Source organism: Mixophyes fleayi, chromosome 11, assembly GCF_038048845.1.
Source record: "Mixophyes fleayi isolate aMixFle1 chromosome 11, aMixFle1.hap1, whole genome shotgun sequence".
Taxonomy (NCBI): Eukaryota; Metazoa; Chordata; class Amphibia; order Anura; family Limnodynastidae; genus Mixophyes; species Mixophyes fleayi.
Genome location: NC_134412.1, coordinates 10,950,913 through 10,963,685, shown reverse-complemented (window position 1 = coordinate 10,963,685; position 12,773 = coordinate 10,950,913). Strand labels below are relative to the sequence as shown.

The 12,773-nt window shown below is 41.9% G+C and overlaps 1 protein-coding gene across 1 annotated transcript; it reads left to right on the top strand.

The window, feature by feature from the left end:
• The first annotated feature begins 3,829 nt into the window (after positions 1 to 3,829).
• HAMP (hepcidin antimicrobial peptide) lies at positions 3,830 to 6,770 on the top strand. Its single transcript, XM_075190125.1, has 3 exons — positions 3,830 to 3,966; positions 4,478 to 4,540; positions 6,068 to 6,770. Exons 1-3 carry the CDS (start codon positions 3,889 to 3,891, stop codon positions 6,167 to 6,169), a joined length of 243 nt encoding a protein of 80 aa, XP_075046226.1. The 5' UTR covers positions 3,830 to 3,888; the 3' UTR covers positions 6,170 to 6,770.
• Positions 6,771 to 12,773: the final 6,003 nt, after the last annotated feature.

The following is a 12,773-nucleotide window of genomic DNA, read 5'->3' as shown; positions in this document are numbered from 1 at the left end:
TTAGATTATTAGCTCCCACCCACATTACAGTAAGACAACCGCACCCCAGCAATAAATTAATAGCATTTACATTTAACAAATATACTTATTTCCCACAATCATCCCTCACATAAAAAATTTCATATTTACATTTAATAAATCACCCTCCTTAGGCTAGGTACACACTGAAGAATTTTCTGACCAACGTGTTATCTCCAACGATTGTACCTACGACTGAAGGTCCGATCAGTCTGGTGATTCATACGTACACACTGACACGATTTACCTTCAGATCTGTGCTCTTCATCTGGTCCTCTAGTCTTCAGAGAATGACAGCACAATATTCATTCATTCATTATTGTTACATTGTCACACTGATTAAAACCTCCTTGTTATAACTATCCACATGTTCTAAAGAATTTCGTTGTCTTCTGTGACTCTAAAACGAAATATTCTGTCTCAGAATGAACAAATGAATTATTCGTTCTACAGCACTCTCTACATTTATTCACCAGTACATTAATTGCTATCATCGGCTGAAAAGAACGCGACTCTGTAAACTCTATGGATATCGTGAGCATGACTGCATACACACTACATGATCGTTAGGTGATTGGTCGGAAAATATTAAACAGTACGACCAACCAAATGAGCCGACAATCGACACTTTGGAACGCCTTTCGACTATCGTGTCGGAGGATGGCGAATTTTAGCCCAGGGGATATGACTCGACTCAGCAGCCTCCATTGGATGGCACTTCTCACAATAGGCCCTTTATAATTGTCAGCCCCAGGTCCATGTGGCCCTTAATCTGGCCATCGGGAAGACAAGCAAAGTGAAAGTTGCAGTAGCCAATTAAGACGGTTATGAGCGCATGAATTACATTTTTTTGCAGTGTATTGTGTGATTATATATATATATATATATATATATATATATATATATATATATATATATGTGTGAATTCTGAGGAAGTCTATTAGATTTGTGTAAAAGATTGAGTTGGAGGTGACATGAGAACTTCCAAGAGGAAATGTCAGAAAGATAGTCCATAACATGGACCAACACAGAAGGTGAGAGATCCTGAGAGGATAGATAAATACAGGCATCATCCACATACGTGTGATACTGATATCCAGAGGAGCGTGTTAGTTTTCCAAGATAATTGGCGTAGATGGAGAAGAGCAGATGACCTAGGACTTAGCCGGAGAAGAGGCAGATAAATGAAGACTGAACCATTTGATAAGAATCAGGATAGGACAGTGTCCTAAAGACCTAGAGGATGTAGAGTGTTTTATGAGAAGTGAATGGTCAATAGTGTCAAATGGGGCAGAAAGGTCCTTTAGATGGAGCAGTGATCAAACCATTGACCACGGCAGTGTAGTCTCTGTGGAGTGTTGGGAATAACAACATGACTGAAGAAGATCCAATAGGGTAACAGGGTGTGGGAGGAAAAGAAGCATGAGAATCGAGTGTAGACAAACCTCTCAAGAAGTTGGAAGGGGCAGTTGAGGGATCATATTTTAATCTTAGAGAAAGTTTGGTTCAGGATTATTTTTTTTTCGGAATAGGAATCATAACCACAGTGTAGAGGGAGAGATTACAGATATTAGGTGAAGCTGGGACAAACACAGAAGACAGCAATCTACTGATGTGTGGTTTGGGGGCTATAAGGTTGAGTGGACAGGAGGGGGCAAAAAAGAAAAGTTAGAGACGTCATCCTCACTTTTGGAATCAAATGAAGAGAAGGTACCAGGGGGTACATAACAGGAATTGAGCAGGCTGTTGATTAGGGAAGGAGGTAGCGGATCTCATCAGTCTTCTCCTTGAAGTAGGAAGCCAGATCTTGGACAATGATTGTATGTGTACTGGAGGTTTTGTGTTTGGAGGATATATGGGCAAACGTTTTATGTTTAGCCTGAATTTATTATTTTATGGTTACCTCTATATTTAAAACTCAGGGCGGTTTTATCACTCGGCACAGTAGGGGGCGCCAGAGGCTTAGAGGTGGCTCTTTTTCTCTATGGTGCACTTGTGTGTTTAACTAATGTATTGTTACACTCTATTCTGTTCTGCAACACTACGTAATAATTACATCCTGTACATTGGCCTCTAGGTGCATTATTTTTGGCACATTTTCAAGAGCTAAATTAAAATATAATAACGTATATAGTAACTTTTAAAATTGACATTTAAAGATATATACCAGCAACTCTTCCTATGTATTTATCTTTGTGTCATTTTAATGGTCCTACACTCATTGGTCACAAAGGTTCCTGCTGATCCCTACACTGCGGCACTGGTGAGCTCCCACCTGCAATTATCCGATACTATATATATGGGCAGCACAGTGGCCTAGTGGTTAGCACTTCTTCCCTACAGCACTGGGGTCATGAGTTCAATTCCCAACCATGCCCTTATCTGTGTGGAGTTTGTATGTTCTCCCTGTGTTTGCATGGGTTTCCTCCAGGTGCTCTGGTTTCCTCCCACACTCCAAAAACATACTGCTAGGTTAATTGGCTGCTATCAAAAATTGACCCTAGTCTCTGTCTATCTCCCTCTTTGTCTTTCTGTGTGTGTGTCTATATTAGGGAATTAGACTGTAAGCTCCAATGGGGCAGGAACAGATGTGAATGAGTTCTCTGTACAGCGCTGCAGAATTAGTGGCGCTATATAAATAAATGATGATGATGATATAGTGAGGCTGTTGCGTACACTGATACAACAATACAAGTACCGCCCCCCCCCCCCCCCAAAATAAAATCTAGCTTGTGCCTCGCTATCTATTACTTTTAAAAGGTGGTAAAAACCATCCCAAAGACTATAATTAAATGAAAAATTAAACAAAATGAATATATACATATCTCTATAATGCCCCCTGAATTGTGCTGAGAATATTGACTCATTCACATCAGTCCCTGCCCCACTGGAGTTAGTGGTACAGATTTCCTGCACACCAGGGTCCAAATTTTCATAAGCCAATTAACCTACCAGTATGTTTTTGTACCGTTGGATTAAGTTTGGAGCACATGGAGGAATTCTACGCAGACACGAGGAGAACATACAAACTGCACACAGATAGTAGAACATACAAACTGCACACAGATAGTGTCCTGGTTGGAATGGAACCCCTGACCCCAGCACAATGAGACAGCAATGCTAACCACTGTGCAAACATGAAATCTACTGTGCTTATGTGGTGAACACAGCACTTATGTAGAGTTGACCAACAGCAATTGATGCATTTTAATTCAATTTCTTACCATCTATCCTGATTCTCTGGGCTACTGATGTCTATATTCATTAAACGGGCACATTTGCCATACAAGTGTACATCGTAAGTAAAGATGACATGATGGGAGTTGTAGTGCTTCCATGGTCCGCAGACACTGTATCACGTGTGATATGTGTAGATACACAGGAAGCAGAAGGTCTCTGTAAATTATATTACACTTCAGCCCTACTATAACTAATCTGCATGTACTGTAGGACGTGAGCTTACACTGTACTCAGCGCTGTACAGACACCAGCAGTTTACCTGCTCCTGCACCGTACATTGTATGACCACCAGACACAGACAAAGTTGCAGTGAGGCGCCCTCCTAGCTCTTCCCATCAGACAACAACTGACTGTCACTTACTAGAATGTCCCAATCTCTGACGTTATCTCTCCAGTAACTGTAAAAAAAAAATGTAAAGTGTGATAATGTCTCCAAAACATTACAGAATGTGGAAATCTGCATTGCCAGTAACGAAAGAAACAAAACACACAGAAGGCGCCAGAGATTATCAGAGAAGTGACCTTCTGTGTGACCCCGTGGCTGGGATCTGCCCATAAATACAGCTCTGTCCCAGCAGGTGGAACATCCTCCGAGTCTGATCTCACCTGGTGACCACAGACACACAGACAATGAAAGGCTCCGCTCTCTGCGCGCTCCTCATCCTCTCCGCACTCTGCCAGAGGAGCCTCAGCGCTTCCATCAGGGGGGTAAGTCACTGTCTGTACCCTGCGGATACCTCTCAGTGTTTATGTTGTATTAGAGCTCTTTGTTATACCTCCTAACCTGCTTTGGACAGACAGATCCCTGTTTAGACCCAAATTTACCCATCTCTCTGTCCAAATCATTTTCCTTTTGGGACTCATGTATAGATCTGAATGGACAAAATCCTCTTTTGACTCCCAAAAGTGTTAATTTGACTCTTACATTTATAATATCACCCACCCTGTATATTATGTCATGTTTTAGCAACTTGTGTCTGTAGGAGTCTTTGGAAATTACAATATGTCTCTAAATGTCTTTGGTGGTTCAGAACTGTGTCTGTTACTGCGGGAGGAAAGTGCATTGTTTTATAACTGTCTTACGTGTCCCTAGTTCATGTTTATATATGTCACATAGTATGTTATTTACTATAGGGGTGTTTATATACACAGTGCAGTGTCAGCAATGTATCTATGTATGGAGTAAATATTATAACCGTTTCCTTTTCTTCCCTTGCAGAATGAAATGATGAATTATGCAGATTATCTCCCCCAGACTCAGATGGAGGAATATAATGTACAGGTGAGGAGCAGTTATTGCACATTATAAACTAAACCAATAATCTGTGAATGTTCGTATTATTATGTTATCTACAGCGATGGAGGAATCTGATCTTCGTTGTAATATGGAGAGTAAATCTCACTGTGTTACTTCTGTTTCGTGTGACTTTGTGTTTGTTCAAGTACAAATGTTTGTTCGTATTTGCAGATGAAGACATAAATAAATATAGATAATGTCATATGTATAAATACATTACATGGGAAAGTCATATGTCAAATGGGACGATAGTAATGTCAATTATACTGTAAATTGTTTGGACTTTTCAACCCAGTTTGTGCTGTGTGCAATCACTTTCATGCACTGATCTATGTGTGGAGAGGAGACACGAGCTGGGTTACATACACAACATCTGGGAAGCCGAATACTTCTGATCTAAAATATATACACATAAGAGTGCCAAGGCTGTTGCCAGGGGCTGTCTAGGCTGGGGGGGTGGGGGGGGGGCAGGGGGCTTTCCTTTAAAATGTTCCTAATAGGCTCCTGTGCTGAGTCTCGCCCCTTGGGCTAAAATTTGCCAGACGGTCCCTGGTTGTTGCCCTTTGTGCTACAGAGATTTCAGCTTTGTTGACATTCTGCAAGGAAGAATGTTCTTTGCTGGGGCATATGTAAGAGAAACATTTTTTTTTTATGTCATCATTAGATCTCTGTGGAGGTAACTAGCTAACACACGCCCAACCCCTGTTCCTCCCAAACTCCCCCCACAAACGTGCAGAATCGGACAAAGCTCCGTCTACATTTGGTGAACCCCCACCCATCTCGCAGCCTGCGAATAGGAATGTCCCGCCAAAATCGGGATCGTTGGGAGGCGTGTGTCATCTCAAATGATGAGCAAACTCAAGGGTTCTAGCAGCTAAAGCTTTGCCTCCAGACCTAGACACGCCCCCCCCGCAATGACATCATGTCTCGTCCACAATGACATCACATGTACTGAATCCTGGATAAATGAATTAACCTGCGATTCTAGCACATTGCCGATGTTCTGTGACTTGCCGGGCAAATTGAAAACGGCAATGTGTTTAAGGGCAAGCGTATTAGCCTAAGTCGTCCTGATCCCCGAACCAGGCGTTGCATATGTTTTACAGTAAGACCCTAATCTTCCACCATGAGGGTACCATTATCTAGGATAGAGATACCCCCAATTGCCCTCATTGTGTAGGAGATTTCCTACGAGACACAGCTGAGACACAGAACGGGGGGGTACCCCCCACCCACCTGCAAAGATAACTCTGGGTGAAATTCTTACGTTTGTTATCTCTACATTATTTAAACACTTGTTGTCCTATCCCAGATATCTGCAATGTCACAAAGTATTAAAACAAATTATGTTTTCTTTGGGGCTTTTTTGGATGTTTTCCATGGAAAAGAAGATCCTAGCTATGTTTCACCATAGAGTAGAGATGGAGAAAGTTTATTGTCCACAGGAATCCACTTTTACCTTATCTTCATTGAGGGAACATTTATTAACGTTGTGATATCCTCTTTTTCTAGGAGTCTCCTGCCCGGATCAAGCGACATTCAGTCCTCTCCGTCTGCACTTACTGCTGTAATTGTTGTGGCAACAAGGGATGCGGATACTGCTGCCGGACCTAGGTTCTCCGCAGAACGCTAAATTCACAATGTTATTATTATCCATATCCTCTTTTATGGATAAATGAGGACAACCTTGGATTCTACACGAACAGGGAACGTGTCACTTGTACCTCACATAACCTGAACACTTTAGACAAAACTCCGGTTGTCTAAAGATTGCCTGAACCTTCTGGCACAAAAGGGGTTAATAATGTATATTATTTTCCGTAAGAACCCCCCTCCCGTCGGCTCTGTGCTCTTCCACTATTCACCCAGCTCAGTATTAATAAATATTGCTGCTCTGCTTTTAACCTTTAGTCACCTCTATAACTGGCTCTTTCTTTGTAATTACAGACTATTAAAGGTCGTAGGAAAAAAAATGATGGTCCCATTAGTTCTTTGAGGAGCTAACTAGCTAATCCATGCCCGCCAAGTTAATGTGGGTTGGATATCTGACATAGCTGATGGATATTCCTATGTCATTATCATGCAATGTGTAATATAGTTGTTATACCCTGATTTAAAATGTGTTAAATATATGAAGTTATTTATTATGTATTTTTGAACAATTTAAACGTGTAACTTAAATTTGTCACATTTAATAAACTGGTGTCAATTTTTACTCTGTCTTGTTGTCAAGTGTATGGTATGTGCTTTAGAGGAAGACCAAAACGTAAGGTCCAACGTCCAAGGTTTGCTATTCCTCAGTGTAGGATCTGAGTGGTGTTGCCCCAACATTGTGCTCCTAAACCGTGTATGGTCATGAGTCCAGTGTTGGCATTGTATGGTCAGGATAAGCTTCTGTTTGGACTACCAGCCAACTTGAAGGTCGGGGTGTCTTGATCTGTAGATCAGAGACTATGGGGTTACTGAGCTTCCCAACACACTAAAGAGCATAATTCAACATGCTGGAATAAAAGTCTTTCTATCACAGTGCCCCATTGGTGCAACACCCAGCAGGTTCCAAGAAGTGGGGTTTTAGGAGGTGGTGCCACATCATTGTGTCCCTCAGTGGGAACCAATGTGTGATGCCCCAAAATGAGATTCAGGGTGTGGGGCTCCTTAGTGGAGTCGAAAGTGTGGAGCCCCATCACTGTTCTGTACATTGGGGTCCAAGGTGTGGTGTTCCTCAGTATACAACCGAGTGGGATCCAAGGTGTGGTGCCTCATCATTGTGACCGTCAGTTGGATCCAATATGTGAATGCCCAATTTGTGTGCCCTTCAGTGGAGTCTAGGGCATAGGGCCCCATCATTGTGCCTCTCAATGAGAGCCAAAGTATTAGGGCTTATTATTGTGCCCTTCAGTGAAATTCAAGGTACGGGGTCTCGTCAGTGTGCCCTTTAGTGGGATCCAATGTATGATGCCCCATCATTGTACCCTTATGTGGGGTCCAAAAGTGAGGTACCTCATCACTGTGCCCCTCATTGAGCTTAAAGGTGTGATGCTCCTTGGTGAGGTCCAATGTATGGTGCCCATCATTGTTCTTCACATTGGGGTACAAGGTGTAGTGTTCCTCAGTAGACAACCGAGTGGACCCAAGGTGTGGTGCCCATCATTGTTCCATACAGTGCGGTCCCACATGTGCTAATCCTCCTAAGCAGAATCCAAGTGGTGGGTCCTCATTACTGAGCCCTTCTGTGTGATCCAAGGAGTGGGGCCCCATGACTGTGCCTCTCAATGAAATCCAAGGTCTAATGACATATTATCATATATTTTTATAATGTCACCAATTACGCACGGCTGTACAGAGAATATTTGTCATTCACATCTGTCCCTGCCTCATTGTCTCAGCCACTTTGGCATGTTGATTACCATCTTCTTCTGTACATCCTTCACTCCATTTGTCTTCATGGCACAGTTCTTTCATGGTTCAATTCCTACCTATCCAACTGTTCCTTCAATGTCTCTGCCTCTGCCACGTTCTCCCATTCCCACTATCTTATGGACTCTATAAGACTCTGTTCGCAACCTTCTGCTTTCTTACTATGCAGGCCTTTGCTTGGTGACCTACGTGGCTCAGATGGCCTCTAAGAAAACCTCTACACTGATGATACCCAAACCTACCTCTCCTACCCTGAATTCTGCGTCAAGACTGATCTTCCACCCTCAACACTACGCATCCACCACAAATCATTACACTGGCTCCCATATCCTGGAGAATCCAATTCAAATTACTTACCTACAAAGGACTCAACACCAGCTCTTCATACATCTAAAACTTCATCTTGAAACACTCTCCCTTATACCCTCATAGTACCTCGTCTCCTCATTGATAGCCACCTCTCACTCCTGGCTACATGCAATCTCCTGGGCTGCTGCCCACATATATAAATCTCTACCACACCTGATTGGACTCGCCCCAAGACTTATATTTGAATGTTATACATACATGTACTTTACAAAGAGTTGTACATTGTACATGGCCCCATAGTTACATTACCCCCTTAAGAGCAACATGATCAGCGTCGGCGAGGTCAGTGACGTCGGCGTCTTCTGTCTTCGGGATTGATTAAAGTCGCTTCAGTCAAGAGTCGTTATGGATCCTCATCATGGAAGCAGCCAGCCGGACTCCAGCTTTCGTGGCAAGTGTTGTCGGTGTACTCAGCACTGTTCTTCCGTACCCCACCTACCCTACTCGCACAGGTACACCCTGACACCTACCCTGCTCCCACCTATACTACTCACACTGGTACACCCTCACACCTATCCTACTCCACGTATACTACTCGCACTGGTACACACTCACACCTATCCTACTCCACGTATACTACTCGCACTGGTACACACTCACACCTACCCTACTCCACGTATACTACTCGCACTGGTACACACTCACACCTATCCTACTTCCACCTATACTACTCACACTGGTGCACTCTCACACCTACCATACTTCCACCTACCCTACTCCCACTGGTACACCCTCACACCTACCCTACTCCCACCTATACTACTCACACTGGTACACCCTGGCTGCTGTTCCCAGAGTCAAAATCACTGCTCTTGTCTTGGAACCTGCTCTGCCTGTTTCCTACAAAATTGTAAATGCTTTCACAATCAGGTTTGTCCTATGCTTTGATTTATTTTGTTTGCTTTACATGCTTACACTTTCTGTGCTGCTATAATAATAATAATAATAATAATAATAATAATTATAATAACAATCATAACAATATGGGGAAGACTTATATAAAATTGAATTAGAGTATCTTTAAAAGTCATCACCATCCAAATTCGTTTTTCATAAAGCAAAATTTATATTTTTTATTTTTAAAATTGGTCTTTACTGGAATCATTTTGTAGAGACAAGTTATGAAGACCTGTACTGTCATTAGTCTGCCGTGCACTAGACTGAGGAAAACTAATTTCTGATTGCTTCTTACATTGTGTTAGTAAATTACTACATATACAGTATGTGTAAACCTGCCAGTATACAATCACCCCCAGCATTCCCAGCCTGGATCTTACATCTGTTCCATTCCTGCACCTTCTTTGTCAACTTTATCTGTCTTGTTTTATGTATGACTTGATATACCCACTTACAAATAAACAATGATGATGATAAATTCTGCCCCTAGGCAGCCTTATCTGTGGGCATTATTATCTATTCATTATCTGTCATGGAGCGCTGTCCCGGTCACCAAGCCACATTGTCCACTTCTCTGCCGGTGGGACAGGGACCAAGTCCAATGTCTTCCTGCTTTTGGCAGGTACACAAAGCAACAAGGTTCACGGAAACATAAGTTCCAAGCACTGCACAATCCCAGAGGAGTTTAAGAATATCTATAAACTACTCTTTGAAACATATACATTGTATTCATAATACAGAGTATAAAAACAGGAGAGAGGGGGGATGCCAGGAAGGATAAACCAACCTTTATTAACAACATACTAATAAAGGTCTTCATCCCTCTGTGTATGGTTGTAAAACATTATTTTACATTATCATGAGATTCTGTTACTGCAGTGAGCTTGTTACTGGAGAGCTGTGTGCAAAACACATTGACAATATGTTGGGAGTATTGTTAATAGGGATCCTGAGCCATAGGATGGTTATATTAATGTTGTGGGCTTTATAAAGGAATTACCTTTATCTTGTACCAGTGAAGCACAGGGAAAGAGCTTAAGTTGCAGATATTGTAGATATTCATGGTGTCAATTGGCTGTGTGGTTACCTAATTGCTGTGTACATGTCCTTTAGAAGTGATTACAGTGTGCTAATACTTGGATAAGTTACGTTTGTCTAGAGCAAACGGAATAAAAAAAAAATACTCTATCTTTGCCAAGCTTACTTGTGAAGCAATATAAGTAAAGCTTTCACCTATTTATTAGGATAGCTAGTTTGTAGCTATATAAGTATATCAATTATATTGCTATATTTGGATGTGCTCCGATTATTTGTATGTATTGTTTTTAGCTGCCCCCCATGCCGTACGCATTAGCTGGTCTATACGTTTGTGTGTTAAAAAACATCCAAGCAGTCAGTAGAAATACTTGGATTTTTTGTAAAAAAAAGAAAATGTATTTTATTGGCCATGTAGGATAATGATACAAGCACCTCTGCAGACCTCCAATTACAAATTACATTATAGTGTATTAGAGAGCCAGGAGAACTGCATGGAAACAGGAGTCTGCAGACCCATTAAATCCGTAGGCTGGGAGCAGTGAAATGAGCAGTATAGGGGAGTTGTGGCTAACAGGGCATCCCGTGGGCCACCGTCTATCCGCTGAGCCTTCACCTGCGGATTTTTTTAAACTTGAGTATTGTACAGAAAAAAAAATGTTCTCCAAGCATTTGTCTATGAGAGGGTCTAGTAACTAACCTGCCTGATATTTTAGTGTGTGAATTGGACAGAGCACCGTCTGATCAACTTTCTCCCTAGCAGAGAGACAGATGTCTCCCCAATATAATTCTGGTGATGGCTGGAGATTAACCTCTTCCTCTATGTTGATAACATCCTGTTAGATCATTTCTTAGCCACGGATTAAGCTCAAGTGTATCCTTTGAGTGGAGCATACCATAAAATAAGACACGGATAGTGTTACTATCCAAAAATAAGGTTACAAAATGGTGCAGCGTCTCAAGCAGTGCTGGCTCTCACCAATAACGTTTCCATGATGTTCACATGTACAGTTTAGAGGAGAGAGGAGAAAGTGGGGACATTGTAGCATAGCTGCCGATTGTCCCAACAATACCAAGTTTTAGATATACATTTGCCTCTAGATTGTTTTATCCCTGCTAATGCTTTTAATAATGACGAGATACATTTCTGTTTTTATACGTGTAGTTCCCAGTATCCACTCTTATTCTGTAGATACAGTATGGACAGCTGCTCAGTACCACTTCTCTTCTTGTGGGTGTAACACTCTATCAGTCCTCATTCCTCATCTATAGACTTATGCACAGTGCCACCTAACTTGATCTGTATGCTGCTAATTCCCAGTATCTGTATGAGCCTGGTTATCATACTTGCCTACTCTCCCGTGATGTCCAGGAGACTTCCGAATTTTGGTGAATCCTCCTAGTCTCCCGGCAGCTTTGGCCACCCTCCGGGATCCCGCTTCACTTTAGTCTGAAGTGGGTGCGGACGCCTTGATGCTGCTATTTGATGCCCCGCCCCCCATTGTGGGGTGGTGCAAAGCACGTCAGTGCGCCGCAGGTGGAGCCGCGATTGGGCAAATCGTGTCATCACACCCCCTCACCTGCCCCTTGCGGTCTACTAAAGGGGAGGTCCAAAATTGATACTGGTCATGTGACTGACCAGAGTGGGAGGGGTTTGGAATCCACCCCTCTCCTAAACAAAAAGTCTAGACCTGCCCTTGCTAGACTAATTAGTCTTTATGAACTATCTGACTGGTTGCTATGGGTTACAGTACATCACCGCTCTCTGAACAGTTATATTGAATAAGCTTCTCTATGTTCTTCAAACTACTATCCCCAGTTACAGTAAAAGGAATTAAATGATTTATGTGCACAAAGAATATTTATTATTTCTAAACCTCTGGATGAAGAACACGCAGAGGACTAAGGATTTCATTTTGTCTTGAGATGATCCTTCCATAATGCAACTGGAGTTCAAGCTGACGCTACATCACCTGCTGGTTCAGAGACGTTTTACCTGGCAGTTCCCAGCCCAGAGGTCACACACTGTTACCGTAATCCCTGGCGCCACAGGACTATCCATCCTTATCTCTCCCCATCAGCTGTTCTGTTTATTTATCTTCTTTAACCAGCAAAATCATTCCCAAAATGTTCAAATGTTTTGCAACCATAGTACATGATAGATAAAGAGAATAGATGTAATAGACCCTGTAAGCGGAGAAAAGGAAAAGACAGCTTAAAATGCGCCACAACTAGATACAACTGGAAATATCTAAACTAAAAATGTGTCCGTCCTTTCAATGAACATTAATAAAGTGTGCACCAGAAATAAGAATTCTGAAAATAATTACTTTGAAAACCTGTTTCATTGGTTAGAACAAAAAGTACAATAAAAAAATTAAAAATAAACAGTCAGAAATATTGTTTTGGAGTTAAATATCAATATTCATCTAGGAGGAAACTTTCCAGCCTTTTCCTATAAACCGAACCCTTTGACCACCACTTTCTCCTAATATTATGT